The 25,002-nt window shown below is 37.9% G+C and overlaps 2 protein-coding genes across 2 annotated transcripts; both read right to left on the reverse strand.

Annotated features, from left to right (window-relative positions):
• Positions 1 to 237: 237 nt before the first annotated feature.
• On the reverse strand, positions 238 to 9,676 carry msh2 (mutS homolog 2 (E. coli)). Its single transcript, XM_053512280.1, has 16 exons — positions 9,452 to 9,676; positions 8,644 to 8,798; positions 7,412 to 7,699; positions 7,169 to 7,315; positions 6,603 to 6,752; positions 6,216 to 6,349; positions 4,681 to 4,880; positions 4,364 to 4,473; positions 4,151 to 4,274; positions 3,248 to 3,398; positions 3,068 to 3,165; positions 2,734 to 2,979; positions 1,665 to 1,869; positions 1,229 to 1,476; positions 628 to 797; positions 238 to 539 (listed from the first exon to the last, which is right to left on the reverse strand). Exons 1-16 carry the CDS (start codon positions 9,657 to 9,659, stop codon positions 363 to 365), a joined length of 2,811 nt encoding a protein of 936 aa, XP_053368255.1. The 5' UTR covers positions 9,660 to 9,676; the 3' UTR covers positions 238 to 362.
• Positions 9,677 to 11,022: 1,346 nt separating this feature from the next.
• Positions 11,023 to 14,709, reverse strand: LOC128541689 (epithelial cell adhesion molecule-like). The gene is made up of 8 exons (XM_053512228.1): positions 14,574 to 14,709; positions 13,517 to 13,763; positions 13,364 to 13,429; positions 13,180 to 13,249; positions 12,996 to 13,094; positions 12,715 to 12,912; positions 11,424 to 11,468; positions 11,023 to 11,259 (listed from the first exon to the last, which is right to left on the reverse strand). Exons 1-8 carry the CDS (start codon positions 14,632 to 14,634, stop codon positions 11,236 to 11,238), a joined length of 810 nt encoding a protein of 269 aa, XP_053368203.1. The 5' UTR covers positions 14,635 to 14,709; the 3' UTR covers positions 11,023 to 11,235.
• Between the last annotated feature and the right edge of the window lie 10,293 nt (positions 14,710 to 25,002).

The raw sequence follows: 25,002 nt of genomic DNA on the forward strand, positions 1-25,002 counted from the left end.
AATTGACAACTGAGTCAAGAGAGTCTTCATTAATCGATTTATCCCGGTCATGGTCACACACACTATTCAGTCCTCCGATATATGATTTACCCACTAGATGGCAAAATTTCCTTGATACATTTTACTCTACAGCGCAGCCTTGTTGGAGTCAAAATGTTTGCGCTAAAACACTACCTCATATAAAATTCCCTGGACCTTCTGTTAAAGACACTGAATGAAGGAAGCAAGAAAGACAAATTGTCAGAATACAGTATGTTTACTAGGAAAAAGAAAACTGTTACAAAAGGACACAGCTCTAAAACATATTTCTACGAAAGATTATTCACAAGGAAGGGAAAACATATCTCACATAACATCAAACCTTATTCCAGTGTAGATTTCTCAGTACGTGAAACTATGTTATTAACAAAGGCGTTGTTGTGGGAGACCACCTCAGCCTTGAGTTTGCGCAGTTCTGTTTTGATTGCCTCATCAGTCATGTCCTGAATCGGCAATGCCTTCACCTTTCTCAGGAAATCCTCAATGATCCTCTCACTATCCTACAGGAAAATAAAGCAGAAATCTCTTAAGTTTCACAGAAAACATAATAAATTACAGAGCACTGTGAAATTATTATAATTATCTCACCTTTTTCTCCAGGCAACGCTTTTTAGCTTCAGGTCCAGCATCGTCATCAAGCGTGGACAAATCCTGAAACTCCTCAAGCTCCAAAGCCTTTTCCCGGGCATAAGCAATGACATGTTTGGGGAAGTTTGCCAGCTCAGCCACATGAATTCCAAAGCTCTGGTCACACACACCTGATCACAGGACACATCACAGAAAATACACAAATAATTAAATAATTAAAATATTGAAAATATTAAATAAATTAAAACACGCAAGACATACGGTTTTTTAAATCTGCCTTCGTGATATACATTACGGCTTCATAATTTATGATTTCATACAAGACAATTAATGCAAAATCGTACCAAAACTGCACAATTATACAGCAATAAAAACACTGGATTCTATAAAAAAAAAAATCAATTTTAATATTATAATATTTTAAAATAGTTTAATATAGCAAATCCTGAAATGACTTAAAACTTTCAGGACAGCCACAAAGACAATCTGTAAACAAAGCAAAGCAATGTAGTGGACCACTAATATTAATTTAAATATTAAATATGACTGTCCAAACCACCTTCACATTTGACCCTGATACTATCAATCAAACATGACTGACCCGGTTTCACCCTGTAGAGCATGGTGAGAGTGTTGTCGGTGGTCAGTGCAGTGACATGGAGGTTGTTCACAGTAGACACTTGCTGTGCTAAAGAGGTCAGCTCATGGAAGTGAGTGGCAAACAGGCAGAAGGACTTCAGACGCGTAGCAATGTACTCCGAAATGGCCCAAGCCAAGCCAAAGCCGTCGTATGTGGAAGTGCCTCTTCCTAGCTCATCAATTATAATCAGAGAATCCTCAGTGGCAGAACTGTTGTTCAAAAGGTGATAAAAAAAAGAAGATCCGGGTTGGGTCAACAAGAACATATCCTTGCTTAATTTTAATGTTTATCTATTTTTCCATAAAGTGTTTTTTAAATCACTCCTCATGTGATGGATGTAAGACACTGTGCTTCAGGTAATCAGTAATGCTTATACTAAGAGGTAATAAATACTGACCGTAAGATAGCAGATGTCTCGAGCATCTCAGCCATGAATGTGGACACTCCTTTAATCTGGCTGTCCCCCGCACCAACACGCGCCAGGACACTGTCCACCACACTCACCTCTGCTACATCACATGGCACGAAGCAGCCAACCTGAGCCATCAGCACGATGACGCCCACCTGACGGATGTAGGTGGACTTCCCACCCATATTTGGACCTACAGGGAAGTGTAGAAAGTTATGGTGTGGTAACTATGTTATGCGGAAAAGAGACACAAAATGTGTCTTCTGAACGCGAATATACATATCTAATGAGTGAGACTGTACTTTATTTTTTGGAATTAAAGTTTAGGTAATAGTTTTTACATATACATACACAAAATATATACAGGTACACACTAATTATATAAATAAAGCGTGTGTATATATAAATATTACACACACATACAGGTGAAAAAAAATATTAGAGTATCGTGTAATAATTCATTTATTTCAGTAATGCAACCTAAAAGGTGAAACTAATATATGAGAGAGACTCATTACATGCAAAGCCAAATAGTTCAAGTCATGATTTGTCATAATTGAGATGATTATGGCTTACAGCTCATGTAATGAGTTTTCTTTCTATCATATTAGTTTCACCTTTTGCAGTTGCATTACTGAAATAAATTAACTTTTGCACGATATTCAAATTTTTCGAGTTTTACCTGTGTGTGTGTATGTGTATGTATATACACATATATACACATATATATATACACACACATCATAGATCCTGTGACACTCGGCGTCAAAACAAGAAGCGCATGCATGATACACGATACTCGTAAACCAGGACTTGTTCGTTTTCCAAGTCAAAATTTATTAAAAATCTTTGCTCATCTTGCGGAACACTCGTAAACCGCATTACTCGCAATCCGACGTTCCACTGTAATTACTTATATGCACCTTAATTTTGATCCAAAAATTATCTATCCCTTTAAATATACTGTTAGCTGGTGTAGATCCCATCCCCTGTAATGGCCTGTTGCTCCAACTCCTCATGATATAGATTTTTCTAGTAACAATTAACAGCAGTGTACCTGTAATGATGTGGAACATCTCCTTTCCCTTAGTGAAGGTCACATCATTGGGGATGAAAGCCACATCATCCTGGGCTTCGACACATGGATGACGTGCTCCCTTCAGGACTAACCTGCCGGTACCCTTCTCCAGTATCGTCGGCCTCACATAGGGCACAGGGGCCGCATGGGATACGACTGCAAAGCTCACCACCGCATCCAGCTGTGCTACCACGTCATTCAGTATCTGCAGTGGGTCGACATAGCCTATAGACCAGATATAACATCAGTACATGACCTTGTCATTGCTAATTCAGACCAATGAAAAGGGTTTGAAAACGGATGCACTCCTTACCAGCAGCAATGCTGATGATCTCTTTTACGATGGCATTCTGGGCCTCCTCGTACTCTTCCTTGCTTTTGGTGTACTCATCATTTAATGAGCTCAGCTTACTGCAAAGCATCCCTTACTGTCATCACACACTAAAACCAGGTCACGCAATCACACTAATCTTCATCAGACTTGACCTCTCACCTGTTGGTGAAGCGCACTCCGTTCTTCTGCACATCCAACGTTGTGAATTTCTTATTGTTGCGCAGGGTTTTCTCTTCTTTGCAGGTGACACGGAAGAAGTATCCTATCTGTGCATTGGATTCCAGCTTTATCGTCTTACCCGCATCCAAACCTAAAGCACAAACGGACAGAATAAAACAAGAAAGAAAAAAGATGCAACGACTTTGCATCAAGGCAGTGTTTTTTTTTTTTTTTTTTTTTTTTTTTTACAAAATGTAAAAAAAAAAACAGTAAAGGTCAATCTGGATTATTTTCACTAGGGTACTTAAACACATTTAAAACAATAGTGAGGGCATTTTGCAAAGCAGAACAACACTGAAAGCTATAAATAGCCATTAAATTAATTTGGTATTTAGATTTTAAGCTTTTTTTTAGGTTTCACTTTTAAATACTAATAAGCTAAAATGTTAATGCAGCAGTATAAAATTAATCACTTGAACTGCTCCGGATTTAACAAACTTACATTTCTTCTTATGTAACACACACTAAGCTTAATCACACTGTCAATTTTATTTAAAATATATTTTTTTTTTAATGTAGACTGAACCTCACTGCTTAAAATATAGAGTATAACAAAATGCCATTTTAGAACATAAATATTGGCACCCTGCTAAATTATGGTATCCGTAAAATAAGACTTTCTGTTTTGTTGCATTCTTTGCCATGTGGCTCGACTGGAGTAGCACTGCACCGTTACTGCAAACCTACAAACTACCTACAAAATAAATCCTGCATAATAAATAGCCTGGATGCAAAATCACGCCATAGGATTCATACAGAAAATAAGCCTTCCTGTTTTCTGTAAGATGAAAGACTATTTTTAAGACCATAAGAGGCACACACAAATCTAGTGGGAATCCTTACTAAGCTCTCGTGCTGCACTGTTCAGAGCTGCCTGCATGCTTTTCTCCAGCTGGTCCATGCTCTCCCTTAATTCACTCAGCGTGGGGTCGAAGGAGGGTTTGACCAGAAATTCATGGTGCTCAATCTATAAATAGAACACAAATATCATAAACTGAATAACCAGGAGGGGGAAGAAAAGAATAGCCTTGTAGCTATAGGACACAACTGCCTGACCTGGTTCATGTCCAGTGTAGTTTCTATCATGTCCTGAAACTTGGAGAAGTCAGAGACAAGGTCATTGAGGGGGGTAATGAATGCGGCATTCAGCAGAACCTGATGTTTTCCTGTCAGTGGTAAGAATAGAGGCATCGATTCATAAAGGTGCTTTAATAAATATGACCAAATTGTCACAAAAAGTCACATTTACTTACATAAAAAATACTAGTGAAGTCCCAAATCCATGCATTATGATAATCACAAAATATCGTTGCTAAAGTAACATTTTAAATCATTTTTGTTCAACACTGGAGAAAAGAGGCTTGAGGTTATACCTGCATGTCTCTCCAGGGCCAGGACCAGTGCGGGCAGCTGACCCACAGCCTGGTACACACGATAACAGTCCTGCAGGTTGGCATTCTGCCGCTGAAATTTCTTAGCAAGGCGATTCAGGTCAGGGAACCGGCGCAGCAGGTCCTCCTGGCAGCTCTGCCTCAGCTCCGAGTCCTCCACAAAGCTCTCCACAAGGTCTAGCCTGAGGCAGACAGAGATCACCAATTTACATCTAAACAGCACACTTTATTATAGCTGTGTGTTAGCAGGGGTTCATTCCTAATTACACTGTGAATAAGGCGATTTGCATCAAGATTCTTAACTTGTACAGGTTTTATTGCTGTTCCATCTACCCGAAAGGGTTTAAGCTTAAACGTATTCCTACACCCTGATCTGCGTTTAAAAGAATCAGAATCTGCCAAATACTCAATGTGAATATGGTATGCGACAAAATATAGGGTCGCAGGACCTGGGGCCTATCACAGAAGGATTAGGACATGAAGCAGGGTACACCCTGGACAGTTGGGAATGGGGAATGCCAGTTAGCCTAACCTGCATATCTCTGGACTGTGGGAGGAAACCCACCAAGCACGGGGAGAACATGTAAACCCCATGCACACAGAGACGGAAATCGAGCCTGGCCAGGAATCGAACCCGGACCCTGAAAGTGCAAGGCGACAGTGCTAACCACTACACCACCGTGCCACCTCCTGTTAATATTTTTTTGTTTTTATAAATAAATAAACAAACAAACAAACAACATCAATAGTTACACACTGTCTGGCAAAAAAAAAAAAAAAAAAATAGTCATATGTTGTTGGTCTGCCTTTTGCTTTGATTACAGCACACATTCTTCATGGCATCATTTGAACTAAATATCTGATGCCTCTTGGCCAATCAGATTACTTGGTCGAAACAAACTGTTGTATAATTCTTGAAGACGGCCAATAATTTGACCTTTCTGGAACAAGGTAATATATTTTCCATGACCACAGAGTTTGTCTTCCAACATGGTTGTTTAGGAAATGAGAAGCTCCTTACAGCATTATTTAGGCTTAAAATCATTTTTGCAGATGAAACATATTAATCACTGCAGTAATCATTTAATCAAAGGGTCGCAAGTGTTTTCCCCTTTTTTTTACATCCAAACATTATGTTTTTGGCCAGACAGTGTAACTAGGTACATTTTTCAGCCCTCCTCAATATGACTGATGTTTCAGGAATGCAAAGTCCTTCATGAACACAAGGTGGAAGAAACTCTCCAGCATGCTGTGGACAGGAATAACAAAACAGCAAAACGGACTGAAAAATGATTGCTGTTGAATTAAGTTAAGTGCCGAAAACACGTCAACGACAGGCTACACCATAGCTCACGCCATGGCACACTCCCTCCCTGGTCCTGGTTCACCAACACTGACGTGCCACTCAGTTCTCGAAATCAGGAGATTATAAACCTGTCTAATCCAAATTTAGATTTGCATGCCGGTTTATTCAATTATGAATGAAGGACGGATCACACTTGGTAAAACGTTCTCACCTTTCCTCGATCTTGTTTTTGTCCATCAGAGGCTGTTTAAGCCACTGGCTGACCAGTCGTTGGCCCTGAGGTGTCCGACACTTGTTCAGAAGTCCTGCCAGGGAGTGTGTACCTGTTGGATCATCAGAGGAAGCCTAGCAGGAAAACGTAATCGGAAAAAGTTATTGGCATTATTGGTATCGGTATTATTACCATATTTAAATTTATTACCGATATAAAACCCTAACATGACTATGACGCCACTCTTATCAGTAGATTGTATCAGTAGATATGTATCATTTTTATAAAGTAATTAAGATTAAATAAAAACTGGTTTGGATCCATTTACACAGGCAAAACAAACATGACCATTTCGGATATTATAAATAAATAGGATAAGAAACAGACCTGGAAGAGGTTAAGTGCCTGCACAGCTGCGTTGTCGAGTCGCATGTACTGGTTGAGGTCAAATGTGGTCATTTTGAAGGAACTGAAGTTGGCCTCATCAGAAAGAAGATCCAGATACTTTATGACAGCAGCCAAGCAGGACATAGCAATCTGTGGAGTAAAAGTAATTCATTAATACAACATAAAATCATGTAAAATGTGAAAAGGTGAGTTTCCTTTGAATACTACGGTTTCCTCCCAAAGACATGCAGATTAGCCTGACTGGTGTTCCCTAACTGCCCATAGTGTGTGTATGTGTGCAATAGGGTGTACCCCGCCTCGTGCCCCAAGTGTCCTGGGAGAGACTCCAGGCTTCCTGCGATATACAAACTATAAATCATCTTTATACAATCATTATCTAGTTTGGTAGTGCTAAATAAAAAAAAGATTATTCAATATTTCCTAACTACCTGTCTTCTGAGAAGGACCAGCACAGAGAAACTGTTCAAACTTTAAATGTTTATTGGTGGTAATAGTTCAACAAAGCAAAATACAAAAAGATAAAATGTCTGCACACCACCACTAACCTGTTTCTCCATCTCTGGGAGCGCTGCACTAGACACCGTCTCTCCCTTACGTGCCTTCAGCAAACGGTTCAGATCCTGAACTATGTCTTTGGTTGTAAACTCTGCCTTCTTCCTGTCAGAGAGCAGAATGCCACCACGCTGCACCACCTAAAGCAAAAACAAACATCGCACCACATGAGCTGTTGGAGTTAATGTCACACACAAAACCAAAGCGTTAAACCATCGGATTCCCACTGCAGATACCTGTCTCAGTTTACCCAGGTCTCCCGCCGTATCTCCGACAGGAAGCACACACTCTTTGGGGCCGATTTGCACCAGAAGAGCTTCCAGATTGGAGAACTGGTCGTTATCTGAAAACTCACACACACCAAGCTTCCGGAGGATGCCATCAACATAACCAACACCCACGACACGCTGTCCATCGCTTCCTGTTCCAACACGGATCCCCACCACTCCAGCAGCACCTTCCCCTAAACCTCCACCGCTACCAAACAGAACCTCCTCAAACTGGGTCAGGTTTCCTGGAGAGGCCTAAATCACACATCCAGATACATACTGTACAGTATATACAGGTCTATATATACACATACATAAAGATGTACTGTATATCATTCATTTAAAAATGAATAGTCAATTTTAAAATACTTAGATTTACTTTTATGATAAACATGCAATGTTGGAATAAAGAAATGCATGACAAACTGGTTAGAAGAAACAGATTATGCAGTTTTATAATATCTCAAACATTAACATTCAGCAAATCTTATGAATGGGACCAGCACAGCATGCAGTGGCTGGTAGTATAGGGTGTGTGTGGTGTGATGGGGCTCGAACTGGATCCTCAGAAAAAAAAAAGAAAAAAAAAAAAAAAAAAATATATATATATATATATATATATATATATATGTATATATATATGCACACATCAGAACTGACATGGTGTAGTTTTTTCTTGTGCCACCTAAGCAGCTTTGTCTCTCCAATTCCTCTGGGGAAGTTTGGCAGAAGGACTTTAGTGTCAGATCCTGTGGGTTGTGGAATTGGGCCTGCGTAAATCAAATTTGTTTGTCCGTGCATCCAATAAATGATCAATCGGATTGGCATCTGGAGTTTGGTCCCAGGCTCTGGGAGCGGCGGGATGTGGTGCACAGGGCATTCTGGTGCCTTTCTATCATAGCCAGCATTTACTTTTGTTAAATTTGTTTGGCTTTCCCATGGGATCAGACCAGACAAGCTGGCCATTGCTGTCCACAGGTATAAAGGACTCTTAATACTTCTTAGGTGCCCATTATACTGTCACCAGCCTACTGGTATATAATTGATAATTAATGTAAATGTGTTAATGCTATGGCTAATCATTGTGTATATACAGTAACATGCCAGTGGAAAATTGGAAACTGTATGAAAGGTTGTAAAATCAAGCCCTGCCATGGACACAATAGAAGAAGGTAAATATTGAAAGAACTTTACATTACCTTGTAGGCTATTTGCCAGTCGTGATCTTTGCTGCTTTTGCTTCCTGACTTATTCCTGTACACTTCCACACGGTACTGCCTGACCAGCAGCAGGTCTCTCACGAACGCCTCGAAGTTCATCTTACTGAGCACCACACTCTCCAGCCTCCTGCTGCCTGCATGTCACACAACCAGTTTTCAAGATTAACACTGCAGAGATAAACGAACATCTCCTATATTATATTATAGCAGAACAATTATATTTAATTAAAGTGCATTAAATACTTCACATAAAATGAAGACACTATGCACACTGATGTCATGTTTTGCTTTTTGCTGTACCATGGAAATTTCCCCACTGTGCAATAAAAATAAGATATTGTACATCTTATGTTATTTTAATGATGTTTAGGATTCACTCTGTATTTCAGTTTATGCAGAGGTGTTTAGTGGGGTGGAGGTCAGGGCTCTGTGCAGACTCTAGGCAGAGACATGCTGGACAGATTTGGACTCTTTTGCATTTGCAGTACAAAGCAACTGTAATGCTACTAAATGTGCATTCTGTGCTTCCAAATGTGAGGCAACAGTTTGAAGAAGGGGTTTATGGTCAGGAGTCCACATACTTTTGACCACCTAGTGATAATGCACTGCTAACTACATGAGCTCATCACCTATATAAACATGTCTTTAGCTAACTTTAGAGAACCCCACTCATGTAAACATGTTTGCATGAAAATCCTCTATAGGTTAGATTATTTAAATAAAGACACCACACTGTAAGACCTACATTTCTTTACCTAGCTTAGCCTTGACCGCTAATCATACCGACCTGCGCCGAGCATTTTAATAACACCATTCGTCTTGAAGACTTCTTTAGCAGCAAAGAGAGCATCTTTTCCGTGCACCGTGTAGTAGTCGCTGCGATCAAATATTCTCACCGTGGTGTCCGGCTTTTCATGCATGGAAAAATAATAGTTTAGAAACCCGGTTTCGGACGCGCTGTCCATGGACAAGTTCTGTTTTGGTTGCACGGCCATGCTGGAATCTCCCGCCACCGACAGCACGAGAACCGGAAATACGTCATCACAACGGCGCGCTTCCTGCAGTCAGGCTGCGTCTGAAAGCTTATTGCAACTTACTGTGTTTGTATTGAAACATGGTTTATTTTTTTATTACTTTAGTTTGAATAAAAGATAGTTTTATAATAAGTAGAACAATTACATTCCGTGTAATATTTTTTAGCAAATTGACCCACATCCCATTCTTTTATTTTATGGCCATAACATTATGACCACCTGGCTAATAGTGAGTAGGCCCCCTCTTCTGCCACCATAACAGTAATGCAGTGTGTGTTCTGTCACATTTCTATCCTAACCAACATTAACCTCTTCATTAGTTTGAGCTACAATAGCTCTTCTATTAGATCAGACTACCCAGGCCAGCCTTCCCTCCCCATGTACATCAGTAAGCCTTGGCCAGCTCATGACCCTGTCACTGGTTTTCGGACCACTTGGTAAGTCCTGACCTCTGCAGACCAGGAACATTCCACAAGAGCTGCTGTTTTGGAGTTGCTTTGTCCCAGTCCTCTAGCCATCACAATCTGACCTGTGTCACTCAAATCATTATGATTGCCAGTTTTTCTGCTTCCAACACTTCGACTTCAGGAAAAACTTCCAGCCAACATTGTGATGAGATATTGAAATTTAATAGGTAAATATTTTAGTTGAAACCACAATTCCAATACATATAAAAATAATCACAATGTGATTTCTTTATCAAAACATGCAGCCCCATCTGAAATCTAAATATCTTTATAAAGACATCATCAATTATAACAATGGCCTCATGTCAATTTTTTATAAAACATTTCACAGCACGGTGGTGTAGTGATTAGCACTGTGGCTTTCCACCTCCAGGGTTGAGGGTTTTATTCCCACCTTGGGTCTTGGTGTGTAGAAAAGGATGTTCTGCCCATGCTTGGTGGGTTTACTCCGGTTGGGTTTACTCTGAATTACTCCCACAGTTCAAAGACATGCTAACTGAAGTCATGAGAGAGAGTGTGTGTGTGTGGGTGTGTGTGTGTGTGTGTGTGTGTGTGTGTGTGCTTGTGTGCTCTGCGATGGACTGGCACTCTGTCCAGGGTGTGTCCCTTCTTATGCTCTTTTATTTTGAATGGAAAGTCTAAAGACACTGTAGGTGTTTTTAATTTAATTTAATTTTAATTCAATTAATTGTTATTTTATTTATTGTATTAATTCCACCAATACATACTTATAATTCTTTACACAAGGACTGAACCATTACAACCATTGTGCATCACAGTGATCAAGACTGAAACAAATGCTATACAGGTTTACTTAGACAAAAACTATAATTAAAATTAGAAAATAAATTAGATATTTGTCAAATATCTGGTGATGAGTACTATTAAATACACAATACAAATCCAGTCTCAGTATAGTGTAGAACCTTTTGAAAGGATAAATTAAAAAGATATCATTTAGCAGTGGTGAAGGATGAATGCAGAGATGCAAGGTGACAATAGTGTAAATATAAAATGATACAACTGTTTTGTGTCATAGTTTTTCACCAGCTCGAAGTACAGCTTGGGGCCTAAATCTCCTCCATTTCATTTGTCTGCAAACAAATTCAACATTTTAACATATGCACTTTTGTCTTGGATTCAACACCAATCCCAAATCTGACACATGGCAAGCACACACCTCACACATGCTCATTAGAAATATTTAAGGTAAAGGGTATACTATTTAGTCTATAAATAATGGCATCAGTAACCTTACCTGGGCTTTTTCATATTGGCCCCTCTTTTGTCTTCTAAGTAAGAACTAAAGCATGAAGAAAGAAAGAAAGAAAGAAAGAAAGAAAGAAAGAAAGAAAGAAAGAAAGAAAGAAAGAAAGAAAGAAAGAAAGAAAGAAAGAAAGAAAGAAAGAAAGAAAGAAAGAAAGAAAGAAAGAAAGAAAGAAAGAAAGAAAGAAAGAAAGAAAGAAAGAAAGAAAGAAAGAAAGAAAGAAAGAAAGAAAGAAAGAAAGAAAGAAAGAAAGAAAGAAAGAAAGAAAGAAAGAAAGAAAGAAAGAAAGAAAGAAAGAAAGAAAGAAAGAAAGAAAGAAAGAAAGAAAGAAAGAAAGAAAGAAAGAAAGAAAGAAAGAAAGAAAGAAAGAAAGAAAGAAAGAAAGAAAGAAAGAAAGAAAGAAAGAAAGAAAGAAAGAAAGAAAGAAAGAAAGAAAGAAAGAAAGAAAGAAAGAAAGAAAGAAAGAAAGAAAGAAAGAAAGAAAGAAAGAAAGAAAGACATGTGTAAACTTTGGATCCCTGTAATGTTAGGTATTACAGTATTAATACAATCTCTTAAGAAGAAATTATTTCATGTAGAAAACAGTGAATCAAACAAATAAAGACTTCAGCAGGGTTTTCACAAACTGTATTACTATAAAGCATATGTGACCCAGTCTGTGAAAACCCTGCTAAAGTCTTTATTTGTGTGGTTCACTGTTCTACATATCGATACAATCCCTTAAGAAGAAGGTAATACAATGCCTCCCCCCCCCCCCCCCCGAACCTATCCATACAGTATATTGCAGTGTTACAATATGGTGCTATCACCACCATGGTTCAATGTGGATCTGAATGTTCTCAGGGTAATGGGCAATGTTGGGTTTCAACCAAATGTAGCAAAAGTCCAAAGGTTCATTACTGATCCCAACAGACATAAAATTAGATTTAAAAAAAATCCATGTGCCTTTTGTTTAACTCCAAACTGTGTTTCTTTTTTTTTTTTTTAGTCCTCAATAATGTACTTTTGCTCACCACTTATAGCTATGGTTGATGTGTAAAAAGCTTCTTCCACTAGAGTCCTGGATCTCTACAGTTCTTTCAGAATTTCTTTGACACCATACCCAGTGAAACTGTAGATTAAATTACATATAGTATAATCCTAAATAAATCAATTTTACTGCCAGGCTATAACATAACAAAAGGGTGGACAAGCACTCTATATTAATTTACACAAATAACATACTGTAAAATGTTCCTTGTTATCTACCACAACAGAGCATTAGCTCTGAAAGGAAACTCACCAGAATGAGGAGCCCAACACAAACTGCCAGGATAAACACACCAGTGGCAGTTAGAAAGCCTGTTGTGAGCATTTGCATGTTATTTGTTGGTTCGTTTTTATCCATATGGTAAACCCTGATGCTCTCAAGCTCCAGTTTTACACCATCGACTGCTGGTTCAAACGTCATTTGGTCATTCAAAAGTGAATGCACCACAATCTTAAAAAAATAAAAAATTATAAATAAAAACAGAATGCAAGTGCAGTTATTAGATTAGCACTTCTTAAATATTGCTTTCTCACATCTTTTTCTATGTAGTAGGTCAATAAAGACAGATCCTGTGTCTGATCATCCGCGTTTTCCATCACCTCCATGGTAATGAGATGCGCATCAATGTCATACTACACCAGAGAAATACATTTACACATGTTTTATATAAAGAGTGCAAATGAAATGACATTACTATGTGTTTTAATTGATCCCCACCCTGATTTCAGTTTTGCTGTCCAGATTTGGGTCTACATTGTCTCGTTTTGGAATGGCACTGGCAAAAGCCCTGTAAATAAGTAACTACATTCTAATTATCAGTAGTTTTTTATTTTTGTTTTGTTTCTTATTAACTATATATCTGGAAAAGCCACAAATACAGAGAAATTATCACACAAATCACCTCTGCAGCTGGGACAGCTCCAAGGGGCTGCTGGTCTCTTTGTGCTTCATTTCAATTCGTACCCAACTGTAGAAGAAGCCATTTTTATGTATTTTAGAGAAAATAATTTTAATCTTATATTTCAGGCTGTATTCAAAGTGTATTTACACTGACTTTGGCCCAAGTAGCTCCTCACACTGCAGGTTTCTGTCGCCGTTGTCAGACCGTCGCTCACCTGCACCGTCTACACACCAGCACACGTCACTGTCATTGCATTGCTTGGCCTTGAAGAGTCCATTAGGTTCACACTCTGGATCGTAAAGCCCATCACCATCTGTCAGAGTTGTTACATTATTTTCCGAGACCGGCAAATGCCGGAGGTGGTAGATTTCTGCTTTCATCTGGAAGCATTTTGGAATCACTGCCACAGAGGACAGATTGAAGGTCAAGCCAGCAACAATCTTTAAGCTCTTAACAATTGTTGTTATTGTTTATGTGCAAGAGCAAAAGTTTGCATTATCCAAAGTTTTAGGGCACTAAGATAAAGATGAAATAAAGATAAAAAGACTTTACGGTAATTGCAGGAACACAACGAAATTTGTTCTGTTTATTAGCAGCAATAAAGAGGATGTAAGACTGAAAGAAAAAAGGTAATTACAATAAAATAAATGTGCATTGGGACTTGGATGGTGCAAACAGTGTAGTGCAAACAGGTATTTTCATTAAAAAGAAAGCATTGCACAAATTATAATAATTGTATTTACAGTCCTGGATGTAAAGTGTTTAGTGCATTAGCAGCAGAAGGGAAAAAGGGGTGAGTAAGACAACTCGCTTTGTTAAGCTAAACATACATCTGTTATATAAATGGATATGAAAGATCTTGGAAGCCGTTATAATGAAGTTGGTATATAGCCATTTATCTTTCTCTTCGTTAACAGTGATATAACGTTCCCCTAAAAATCAATCCCATGACCCAGGACAGAGTCTTAATCAAACCAGACGCAGAGGTTATACACTGAGGTCAAGTTAAGAACATGAAGAAATATTTCTATTTTAAGATGGGTAATTGTTTTTTAAGCACAGATTGTCATAATGTAATATAATATTTATCAAACAAAAAGTAGGAATTCAATATTTCGCATCGAAATGAGATAACGATATAACAACCTAATGAGATTTAGCAATAGAATAGACTCTCTACAATGTTTGTGAAAGAGATCCACCTACTTACATGCATATGATGATCCAAAAATAAAAATCAAAAAAAGCATGTGGCCCACGGCAGGAATCATATTATGAATGATTAGTAAAGCAGTGTGTCTCTTCCCCCAACAAACTCACTTTAATTCCGCTGCTGCTATGATCTGCTGGACACTGAGTTATTCTTAACAAACTGAACAGACCTGATCTACCCTGAGTTAAAATACATGTCTTGAGGAAAAAAAATACAAGGAACAGTATGCCTTCAGGTTACTGCTTTTCAGAAGTAAGGCTACACACAAGGGGAACGCTTTAATTTATTCAACAGGCTTATTCATGCACAAAATGTTAATGGAAGTATACCAGGCAAATATTTCCTGGGAATTCTTTCCATGATTTTTATTTAGGATTAATAAAAAAAATTATGTAAAAAGTTAAACAAAAGGCTTCCCCACACCTGCCACACAATGAAATCCATAGCTTTGTTTTGTGTATCATTGTTTCAGGTCAGCGTGAGTGTTTGGCCATGAAATCAGTCATATACATATACGGATATGAGTGTAACCCAGTGTGGTCTTCCACTTTTGTAGCACATAACCCTCAAGGTTTAACATGGTCTGAGATACCTTTCTGCTCACCACAGATCTAACAAGTGTTTTTTTTTTTTAGTTATCATAGCCTTCCTGTCTGGGCTTTTTTTCTGACCTCAATCAGAGGTAAAGTAACCCTAACCCTATATGTAGTGCTACTCACTACTGTACAGTACATCACCATGGCCTATCTACATATCTATTAAAAGATAATAAGGTAAAAATTATAATTTTCATTTGATTGTTTTGCCTGCAAAATGAGATAAAAATGATATTGGTTTTAAGACAAATTACTGTAGTAAGTATCACCAACTGATAGAAATATTTCTGTGCATGGTTATTTTCTGTGCATATGAGTGTTAAAAAGCACAAATGCCAACATTATTTTGGTTATATAAAAGTGTGTAAAATTGTTCATTATTTAGCAAAATGCTATAACTCCATCTTATACAGTTTGTAACTATTTGTATTCGTACCCACATAAGAATGCAATTCAGTATCAAAAATATCTGAATAAGTTAAGAAAAACAAAAAATATAGCCTACTCATGGTTTGATTGTGTTTTTGTAGATAGTCGTGCCAGCAAATTGAAGCAGAAAAAGGTTTTGAGTTTTGTTGCGCACAAAACCTTTTTAATTATAAAGATTGTCAAACATGATGAGAAACAATACAAAAACTTCAGTTTACAGCATCATCAGCCTCCCCTTCTAGCAGTTTTACTTTTAGGCCTACTTAAGTAGCTATGGAGAAAAAAAAGACACACACACACACACACACACACACACTTTCCCACTACATACCCTATATGTCAGAGGTTCCCCAGTACTAGCATTTAGAAATTCAGACTGGAGAATAGAACATAGTGGACGTAACTGGACAGAGTGAATCCTGTACACAACACATGTATTGTATCTCATGTCACTTGTACAGAACGTGATCACGCATCTTTTGAGTGCAGCAGTTGCATCTTTTCTGACTGTTCATGTACTTAATTATTTGTTCTATGTCTGTTTTGTGTCACCATCATTGTTTAAGTAGCCTCAAGTACAAAAAAACAAATAAAACAAACTAAATAAGAAATATATAGCAATGGGATTAAAACTATTAATACAACATAAGACATCTGTTATAGTGCTCCCAATGTAAAAACAGGTGATTTTACTAACTAGTTCTGTTCTATTTGGCTAAAAAGTTGTGAAAAACAAGTGGTCATGTGACAGTGGAGCCAAATCGAACAGGTTTTGATAAATAAAGGACTTCATATTAAATAATGATTGTTGTATAGCAATTTCATAACAATAAATACCACATTGGCGGCACTGTGGCTTAGTGGTTAGCAATGTCAAGTAGCCTTGCAGCTCCAGGCCCGAGTTCGGTTTCAACATTGGATCTGTTTGCATAGAGTTTTGCATATTCTCCATGTGCTTGATGGGTTTCCTCCAGGTACTCTGGTTTCCACCCACAGTCCAGAGACATGTAGATTAGGGTAATTGGAGTTTTCAAATTTCCCATCGTATGTGAATATGAAAGCATGTGTTGGCCGAAAATCCAACAACGGTCGTACCAGATGAAAATAAAGTGTGACTCAGTGTGTTAAGGCTCTGAGTTACGAATGGGAAGATCTGCGGTTGGAGCCCCAGCTCCGCCAGGTTGCCGCTGTTGGGCCCATGAGCAAGGCCCTTAACCCTGTCTGCTCCAGGGGCGCCGTAAAAATGGCTGACCCTGCGCTCTGACCCCTGCCTACTAACAAGAAGCTGGGATATGTGAAGAATAAAGAATTTCACTGTGCAGTAATGTATGTGTGACGAATAAAGGCTTAACTTAGCTTAAATACAATGGTCGCCATTGGCCTCCACGCCCCCTAGTTGGACTACAGAGGTTTCTAGATGGATGGATGGATGGAAATAGCAAATTATTCTTATAATCTTAATTGTCATTATTTAAAACTTGTCATTGAAACATTACATTTTACTCTCGTCTCAATACTTTTGGCCGCTATATGCAAGATATATCCAGCTGTGAACAACTCTACTATTCCTGTAAAAAGTGGTGACTCGGAGTACGACTGCAGTGCTCAGTGCACAAACAGTGGATCTAAGTGTACCTTTCCAGAAACAAATCTGTCTGGATTGAGGTTAAAGGTGAGGATTTGTTGATTACTTCCCTCATTTTACGCTGCTGTATCTGAGACCTGATGTTTGTCTTCATGACCAGTTGGTGTCAGTGCTGCCTCATAAGATGCAGCTGGCACATTATAATCCTGGAGTGCATGACTGCAGTCTCGGCTGTAGAGCAGAAAGAAGCTGCAGCACGTTTGTTTTAATGCTAAAAAAAAATCATGTGCACTTCAACAATAAATTGTATTAATTATAAAAAATATACGACATCAGTTTATGTTTGCTGCGAATTTTATAATGGGGAAAAACAGCGTGATCTACAGGTTTTGTCGGTTTGCAGGGCCTCCCCTCACACTCTGTCCTGCGTTGCCCCCCTCTCGACTTTTCCAAACAGGGAGTGAGTCAGCACATCAGTATTTAGACAGCCTGCTGGATCTTTGGATCTGTGGATCTGTGGAACTGTGTGTACACGTGTGGAGGTGTTTAGGTTTTGAGGTTGGCGTTTTTCAAAAAGTGGTCAGGATTTCACGTTAGAAAAATAAACTTTAGTCATGAGTTACATGTGATGTCTGTTGTGTTGAGAGCAGAGACACACCTTTCTAATATAATGTCCTGAGGGTTATGGGGGAGGGGAAACGGTCAACTTTACACACAATATTCCCAACTCCATGGCGCAATGCAGCTGCTGCACGGATGCCGTTGCTTGGCAACCGTAGCCTCAGCCTCGCTGAAAGCTACTCATGGTTATGCAAGTAAACATGTTACCAATGTTCTCTCACACACTCTCTCTCTCTGTATCTCTGCCTCTTTCTCATCTCCCCTTTCTTCTCTCGTCCCCCAGTTCTTTTCTTAGTCCTCTGTCACATTTCTTCTTTAAATAAAAGTAGTAGACTTTATATTCCGCTCTTCCTCCCTGCCTGTGCGGATGGGAGGTGTGGACCGGGGATGATGTTAGGATCTGAAATTTTTCTGAGCATGAGTGTGCTGATTATTTGATACAGGGAGAGCTTAGGGAGCGAACGGGGCACGGTTTCTCGAAACTGTTGAAGACGATAATTAGAGTCTCACTTTGAAAGCGCTCTGTATGAGATAAGTCTGATAAGATAATCATTTAGGAGGTTGCGTTGCTGAGCAACCACTAATGATGGAACTAGATTTGTGGCTTTCGTAAACATCTTGGAATATGTGTGCATATGAAGAGAGGGAGAGAGAGAAAGAAGGAGAAGCATTTTGCAGAGAAAAGAGAAATAGAAAATCGAAGCAAGCGATTTAGAGTAAATTGTTGCATAAGCACTGATAAGGCTTCTCTCCCTCTCTGTCTCTCTCTCTCTCTCTCTGTCTCTCTCTGTCTCTCTTTCACACACACACACACACAAGTATAGGCATATATGCAGTTTACTAGGCACACGTAGCTCCCTTCTATCTAAAATTACTACATGTTTGTCATTCCCACCCACTACGTTCATCACAAGTAACATCAGCTCCCCTAGAGCCATCTCTGTCCAGATATTATTCCTGTAGTGGACTTTTCTCAACACTGCAGTGACACTGACATGCTAGTGGGTGTTGTGCTGTACAAATATATCAGGCAAAGTAGAACACTTTGTTTTCTGGGCTACAGTCAATAATTATCTACCTACCAAGTGCACATGTATGATAGCTTTACTTAAAAACTATAGCTGTAGATACAAGCTATGTGTAGAGAAGAGCAGGATCAGATGTCAGATCAAATTTCTTTCGTAAATTGTCATCGCTCACTCGCTCACTCATTGTGTATGAGTCTATAGGGCCTAGAGCCTATCCATGGTACACCCTGGACAGGATGCCAACCCATTACTGGACACATATATATATATACAAACACACTTATTCACACACTACGGGCAATTTGCAAATGCCAATTAGTCTAATCTGCATGTCTTTGGACTCTGGGAGAAAACCGGAGTACCCACAGGAAACCCACTTAGCACTGGGAGGACATGCAAACTCCATGCACACAGATCCCAAGGTGAGAATTGAACCGTGATCCCTGAGGTGCAAGGTGACAGTGTTAACCACTAACCACAGCGCCGCCTTTTTCTAAATCATATCAGAAAAATGATATAAAGTTCCATTTTGTAAATACATTATAGACACAGTTGTCTGACATCTATTTATATTACACAGTAATACTACATTATACACATCAGGAGGGGCTGCTTTCAATTAATTTAAAGAATCCATGAAAGCTGTAACACCTTAATTAATCAAGCAGATGGTTTTAAATAAAGTATTTCATTGTATAATCGAGAACTCATGTAGTTGTACATGTTTCAAGTTTCATACCAGATAAAATATGTTATTTGATATTACATTAAAATATACTCTATAAGAACAGTTTGATAGCAAAATGAGATAAACAATTGAGGAAAAGATTTGAACTATCACTAGCACTGATTTTTGCCATGCATGAGATATGAGATGAAATATGAGATATACAGGTTGCAGACGTCCATGGACACAAACACAACTTGTGACAAAACTATGGCAGGTGGAGTTATGGCATTATGCAAAATCATGCAAATTCCACAACAATCTAACCAAAACAGTTTTGACATATTGTTGCATTTGTGATTTTTAAGACCCTTGTGACACAGAGAAACCACACAGGATTTATGTGTTTACACGGACGCTATTCCCATTCTCAAAGCATTTACTCAGAAGAGAGATTACATGAGCAATGTGGTTTTGCCCAAGGTGTTGCATTCAATCCGCAAGAAGAAGAAGAAGATGATGATGATGATGATTACATTTTTTTTTTTTTTTCAAATTTGTGAAAATTTCATTCTCAAAAAGATGTTGACCAAGATGGACCCATCTTGTGTCATGGGAACAATATGTGCATTTCCGCTGTTCTTTTACAATGCACAATGAGGCCGAGGATGCTACTGAGCATGGCAGAAAGAGTGTCACCACAGTACCATGTTGCTGATTGGAACAACTGATAGCGTTACAACTGATCCCTGTTACAGCTGCTCTAACTCCACCGCCTCAACCACAGATATAATCTCTGGTCCGGATAAACACACATCAAGTGACATGATGCAAACACAAAATTATGCAGCCACAGAATGTCCTCGCAGTTCATGAAAAATTAATGTTTAATTTATTGAGGTGTCATATAGCTTACCATGTAAAAGATATTAATAGGACCATATACTGTACTAAAGGCTCTGTGTTGTCAAAAAGCTCAGAGATAAGACAAAGTAAAACTTTAAGCTCAGTAAAAAATTTAACATACATAAGTACAAGAACGAAAACATGCACACAGTTCTGAGGGCTCTAATACTGATTTTAATTAAAAGACTTCTGTATACAGAATAAGCTGATTAAAAATGTGCACTTAAACTGTTTTCCTTTTTCTCCTGCAGTCAAGTGTGGCAAGGAAAACTAGTGATGCCACAAAAATGTTATAATAGTTTTGTTAGATCTGAGGAAAAATTGATGAATGTGTTCCTGACATATGTGCTATAATCAGGGTTGCCAGATCTCCATGGGAAATTAAAAACCCATTTAGCAATAAACAGTAACACATAGTTTCCCTGTTTTTTTTTCAATCTTGAAATTATTAGGAATATAATATGGATGAATTAAAAAAAAAACTCTAACTGGCAAACCATCTGCAGGAAAAAAAAATCTGAGCAGCATCCATGGCTCAAATTTACACATGCTTTGATAGAAGTACAGACATGCAACTGAACAGAATTTGTGATGAGCCACACTTCCCGTTTCCCCACGTTGTGTATTCTCACTCTTTATGTGATATGCTTGAGGGAGATGGGCAATGTCTGTATTGCCACATGGACAGGGTTTAAATTGCATATTTATGCTAGTTTGTCAGTTTGGTGCAGAATTTACATGGTCACGGTGTTTTTTTTTTCTTTTCTTCACAGAAGGCAGGCTTATTTTAGCAAAAAAAAAAAAAACAGTTTAGTACATCTGGCCTTGAGTGTACATGTACTCACATTTTCCCTCTGTCCTTCCATTGATGGTGAATCAGGCCACCCACTTGGGTGCTCTGAACTAGAACAGCAGCCTACTTCTCAGTATAATTAGAGCTGAGAGAAAGAGAGAGAGAGAGAGAGAGAGAGAGAGAGAAGGGTGGGAGGAACGAATGTTCATAGCATAAAGAGTGAGAGGAACCCCATAGCAAAGAAACTCCAAGATGAGATCTCATGTTAATCTCTTCTTTGTCTCCTGAACAGAAATGAGCTGTCTTTGAGATTTGAGGGTTTTCTGCAGCTTCTCAAACCTTTTAGCCATTTAAAGGCTCATTACCTTTAAATCTCAGTCATCATTTACATTTGTCTTGTGTGCGAATCACATATGCAGAAATGAGCCATCTTTGAGACTTTAATGAGATTTTAGCCGTTTTCTCAATCTTCTCAAATGTGTCTCAAATATGGCTCATTACCTCTAAATCTCAGAGATAGTTCATATTTGTCTTGTGTGCGACTCACATATTTTTTGTTTTCCCAAAGCAGTGTTTCCCCCACATAAAGTATACAGTACTTGTAAATTGTGCATTTGGGTTTTCTGATATGTTCTGATATGATCCTTTTTACATTTTTTGCTTAGTCATGCATCTATAGTTAGTTAAAATAAATAAAATTAAATAAAATTGAGTTCTTTATATTGAAGAATATATTGTGCTCAAATGTCACTCTATATTGCACAATCCTGACTTATATACAGTATATTTATTAAAACATAATGCAAAGAAGGGCTAAAAAAGGGCTTTGGGGTTTTAAGGGCTAGAGTTCTCTGACAAACAGTGTCATCTACACTAAAGAGTGTTGAGTCCTTTTTTAGATACTTCATATTACTTTACACATACGGGTAGATGGAGGGGAGGGTTAGTAGGTTGGATCTCTGAAATGAAGATATGTAGATACGTAGGTTGGTAACAACTAAAGTCGATTGCAAAACTGCTTTGTAATAGATACATGTTTTTTTTTAGTTTTTTTTAAATTTAGCTTCTTTAAAAACAAACAAAAAAAAAAAACAGATATTTTATTATACTGTACACCCAGGTGTCCCTAGTTAATCAACATGACTAACCTTTTACAAATTTGTACACCTTAATTAATTTATTGAAATTAAACTGGCAAACTGCAAACCTACTTTACATTCTGTACAAATGTCATTACCAATAAAAAACTAAAAATACAATATACAGAATGTTTTAATTAAGAAATGTAGCAATGAGATAATGTTTGTGTTTAGTGATTTCTTTACACTTATAATTTAGGGCCAAACCAATTTTTGATTAATGTTTGATTAGTTATGACTAAATGTTCAACATTTTCATGGCCAACCCAATTAATACATATAGACATAATTAGTACATATAGACATAATTTTCCACAATTTCCCCCACACATGCCCTAAGCGAATGTTTAAGTGTCCAGTGTGTTAGAGAACTGTGCAGGACATCGCCAGGCCTCGTGGTCAAGTCAGCAAAAAACACTTTATTAAGTATCATTCATCCAGACCTTTAGGTGGCGGTAGCGCACTGACTACTTTGCCTGCTGCGGATAAAAACGAAGAAGACAAAGCGACTGGTAAAGGTGGGTTTTAATTTTCGCGCCGAATTTTTAAAATTAATCAGTATTGACAAGGAGTCAAAATGTAAGTCTGTGGTAAAAAAAAAATAAAATAAAAAAAAATTGCGTTATACTTAGCTGTAATTTACACAGCTTACGTTTGTTCTTAAATTGTTTGTTCTTAAGTGACATTTTGTATCATTTAGTGTCTTGATTTGCCATATTTTGCTGGTGTCTGTTATATTGTGTAAATTGTAAATGTATTACACTGTATGCTGTTAATTGAGGATTTTTGATATGTTTAATAAAACTAGTATTTCTCATTTGTGTCTCATGAATCTCATTTATATCTGACTTTTATCTCGTGATGGTCTTGTATATGGCTCATTTGCTTTTATGGCTCAGTTCTGTTTCTCATGTACATTTCATATTTCTCAAATGTTTCTCAAAAGTATGTCTCGCTTTGTGTCTCAGTTATGTCTCTTTTATTCTCCTAAGTGGGGTTTAGGAGAAATAGAAAAGACAAAGTCGCGCTTGTAATGAGACAGCTCAATTCAGTCTCATGCGACAAAAAAAAAGCTCATTCTGAGCAACAAAATTTAGCTATGGACAGCACAAATGGACACACATACATTTTACTATCTACCTCTCTCTCTCTCTCTTCCTCTTTCTCTCTCTGCTGGACTCAGGATCACAAAGGAGTAATTACAGTAGCAATAAGAGCCGATAAGGACCCCTTGGTGTGGGTCTATAAAATCAGATATTGTGTACACAGCTGGTAGAGAAAGCGTGACAGTGAGGCACAGGAGCTCTTCTGTATGAAAGGTAGCTGAAAGCTGCAGAGAAATAAACTGCCCTCCTTGCAGAGCAAAATTCCTCTTTCTACAGTGCTACATGTTGTAATAAGACTTATTGTCTGTGTTGAAGCTGCATAAAAACATCCCGAATACAGAGGGCCAGAATGAAGAATACATGGAGTGCAAATTGCATTTGTAGACTAAAAAGCCAGGCTTGTGATTAGGAGGTCAGAAAAGAAAAAGAAAAGTGAAGATTTGGGCCAATTGGCCTTTAAAAAAAAAAATTTGTGCAGAGCGTAGTTATTTGACGGTAAATTTATGTACATGTAAATTTGCTAGTCTAAGTAGGAGGCTTTAGCATTCATTTGCACAGACGTCACTGATGAATTTAAAAACATACCCAGTAATAAGAACAGTGTGCCAAGAATGACCTAAGACAATCAGTCATGGAATAATGAAACGAAAAGACAATCCAAACAGAAGTCATTTAAACGAAGCAAGGCCGTAAAACACATTTAAGGGCAATAGATTTAATAAAGGCTCGGAACTTACACAACATGTGCTAGCAAGACATAATATTGCTGTATCTGTTAAGCATGTATGTGCATGTCACACAGCAGAGGTGTGAAATTTACAAAGTGCTGCACAGTCATATTTTTACCCTTGAAGAATTGTGTTAATGTTACTTCCTGATGAGACAAACTTGTGCATAGAAGTAGTGGTTTAGTGACTTCAGGCAAAGTCATGTCCTGTTTCTTTCAACTCAGTTTTGTAAATGTACAATATTAATGTCACACAACTTCAGCAGAAATAATGTATACAATGATTTTAATCATGTTGAGTTTTAATAACTCATAGATAAATATGCAATGTGTCGTAGTATATTAACAACCAAGTTTGTTACTTATTAATACAAAGCTAATTTCATAGACAAAAAAGGACAAAGTAATATTTTTGATCATCATCCTAGATCCTAAAAGCATTGTGGTAATATTTGAAAATTATATGTCAATTTAGAATTAGGAGACATCACAGAGTATTTATGTCATCACATAATCTTTGTGATTATTCTGAAGGTACACTCGCATACTAACACCTGATGAACAGAGATAACACAAGCATGCTGAGTCTTGTTTGTAGGCCAGAGTGCAAATTGGCTCATGTTGCCACATGTACTGTAAAGGTACAAAGAGAACTCAGAAGGGATTGTGATAAATACGGCTTGTGGTAACCTATTGCACGTTTTAACAATTGTTTTATTGTAGTTACTTAAGTGCTGGATTAGAATATACTGAATCAGATCTTAGTTATTCAGTAGATAGCTAAGACAATATAAAATAAGCTGATTAGTAATTAATCGGTAAAGCGGTT

This window comes from Clarias gariepinus, chromosome 14 (assembly GCF_024256425.1).
Source record: "Clarias gariepinus isolate MV-2021 ecotype Netherlands chromosome 14, CGAR_prim_01v2, whole genome shotgun sequence".
NCBI lineage: Eukaryota > Metazoa > Chordata > Actinopteri > Siluriformes > Clariidae > Clarias > Clarias gariepinus.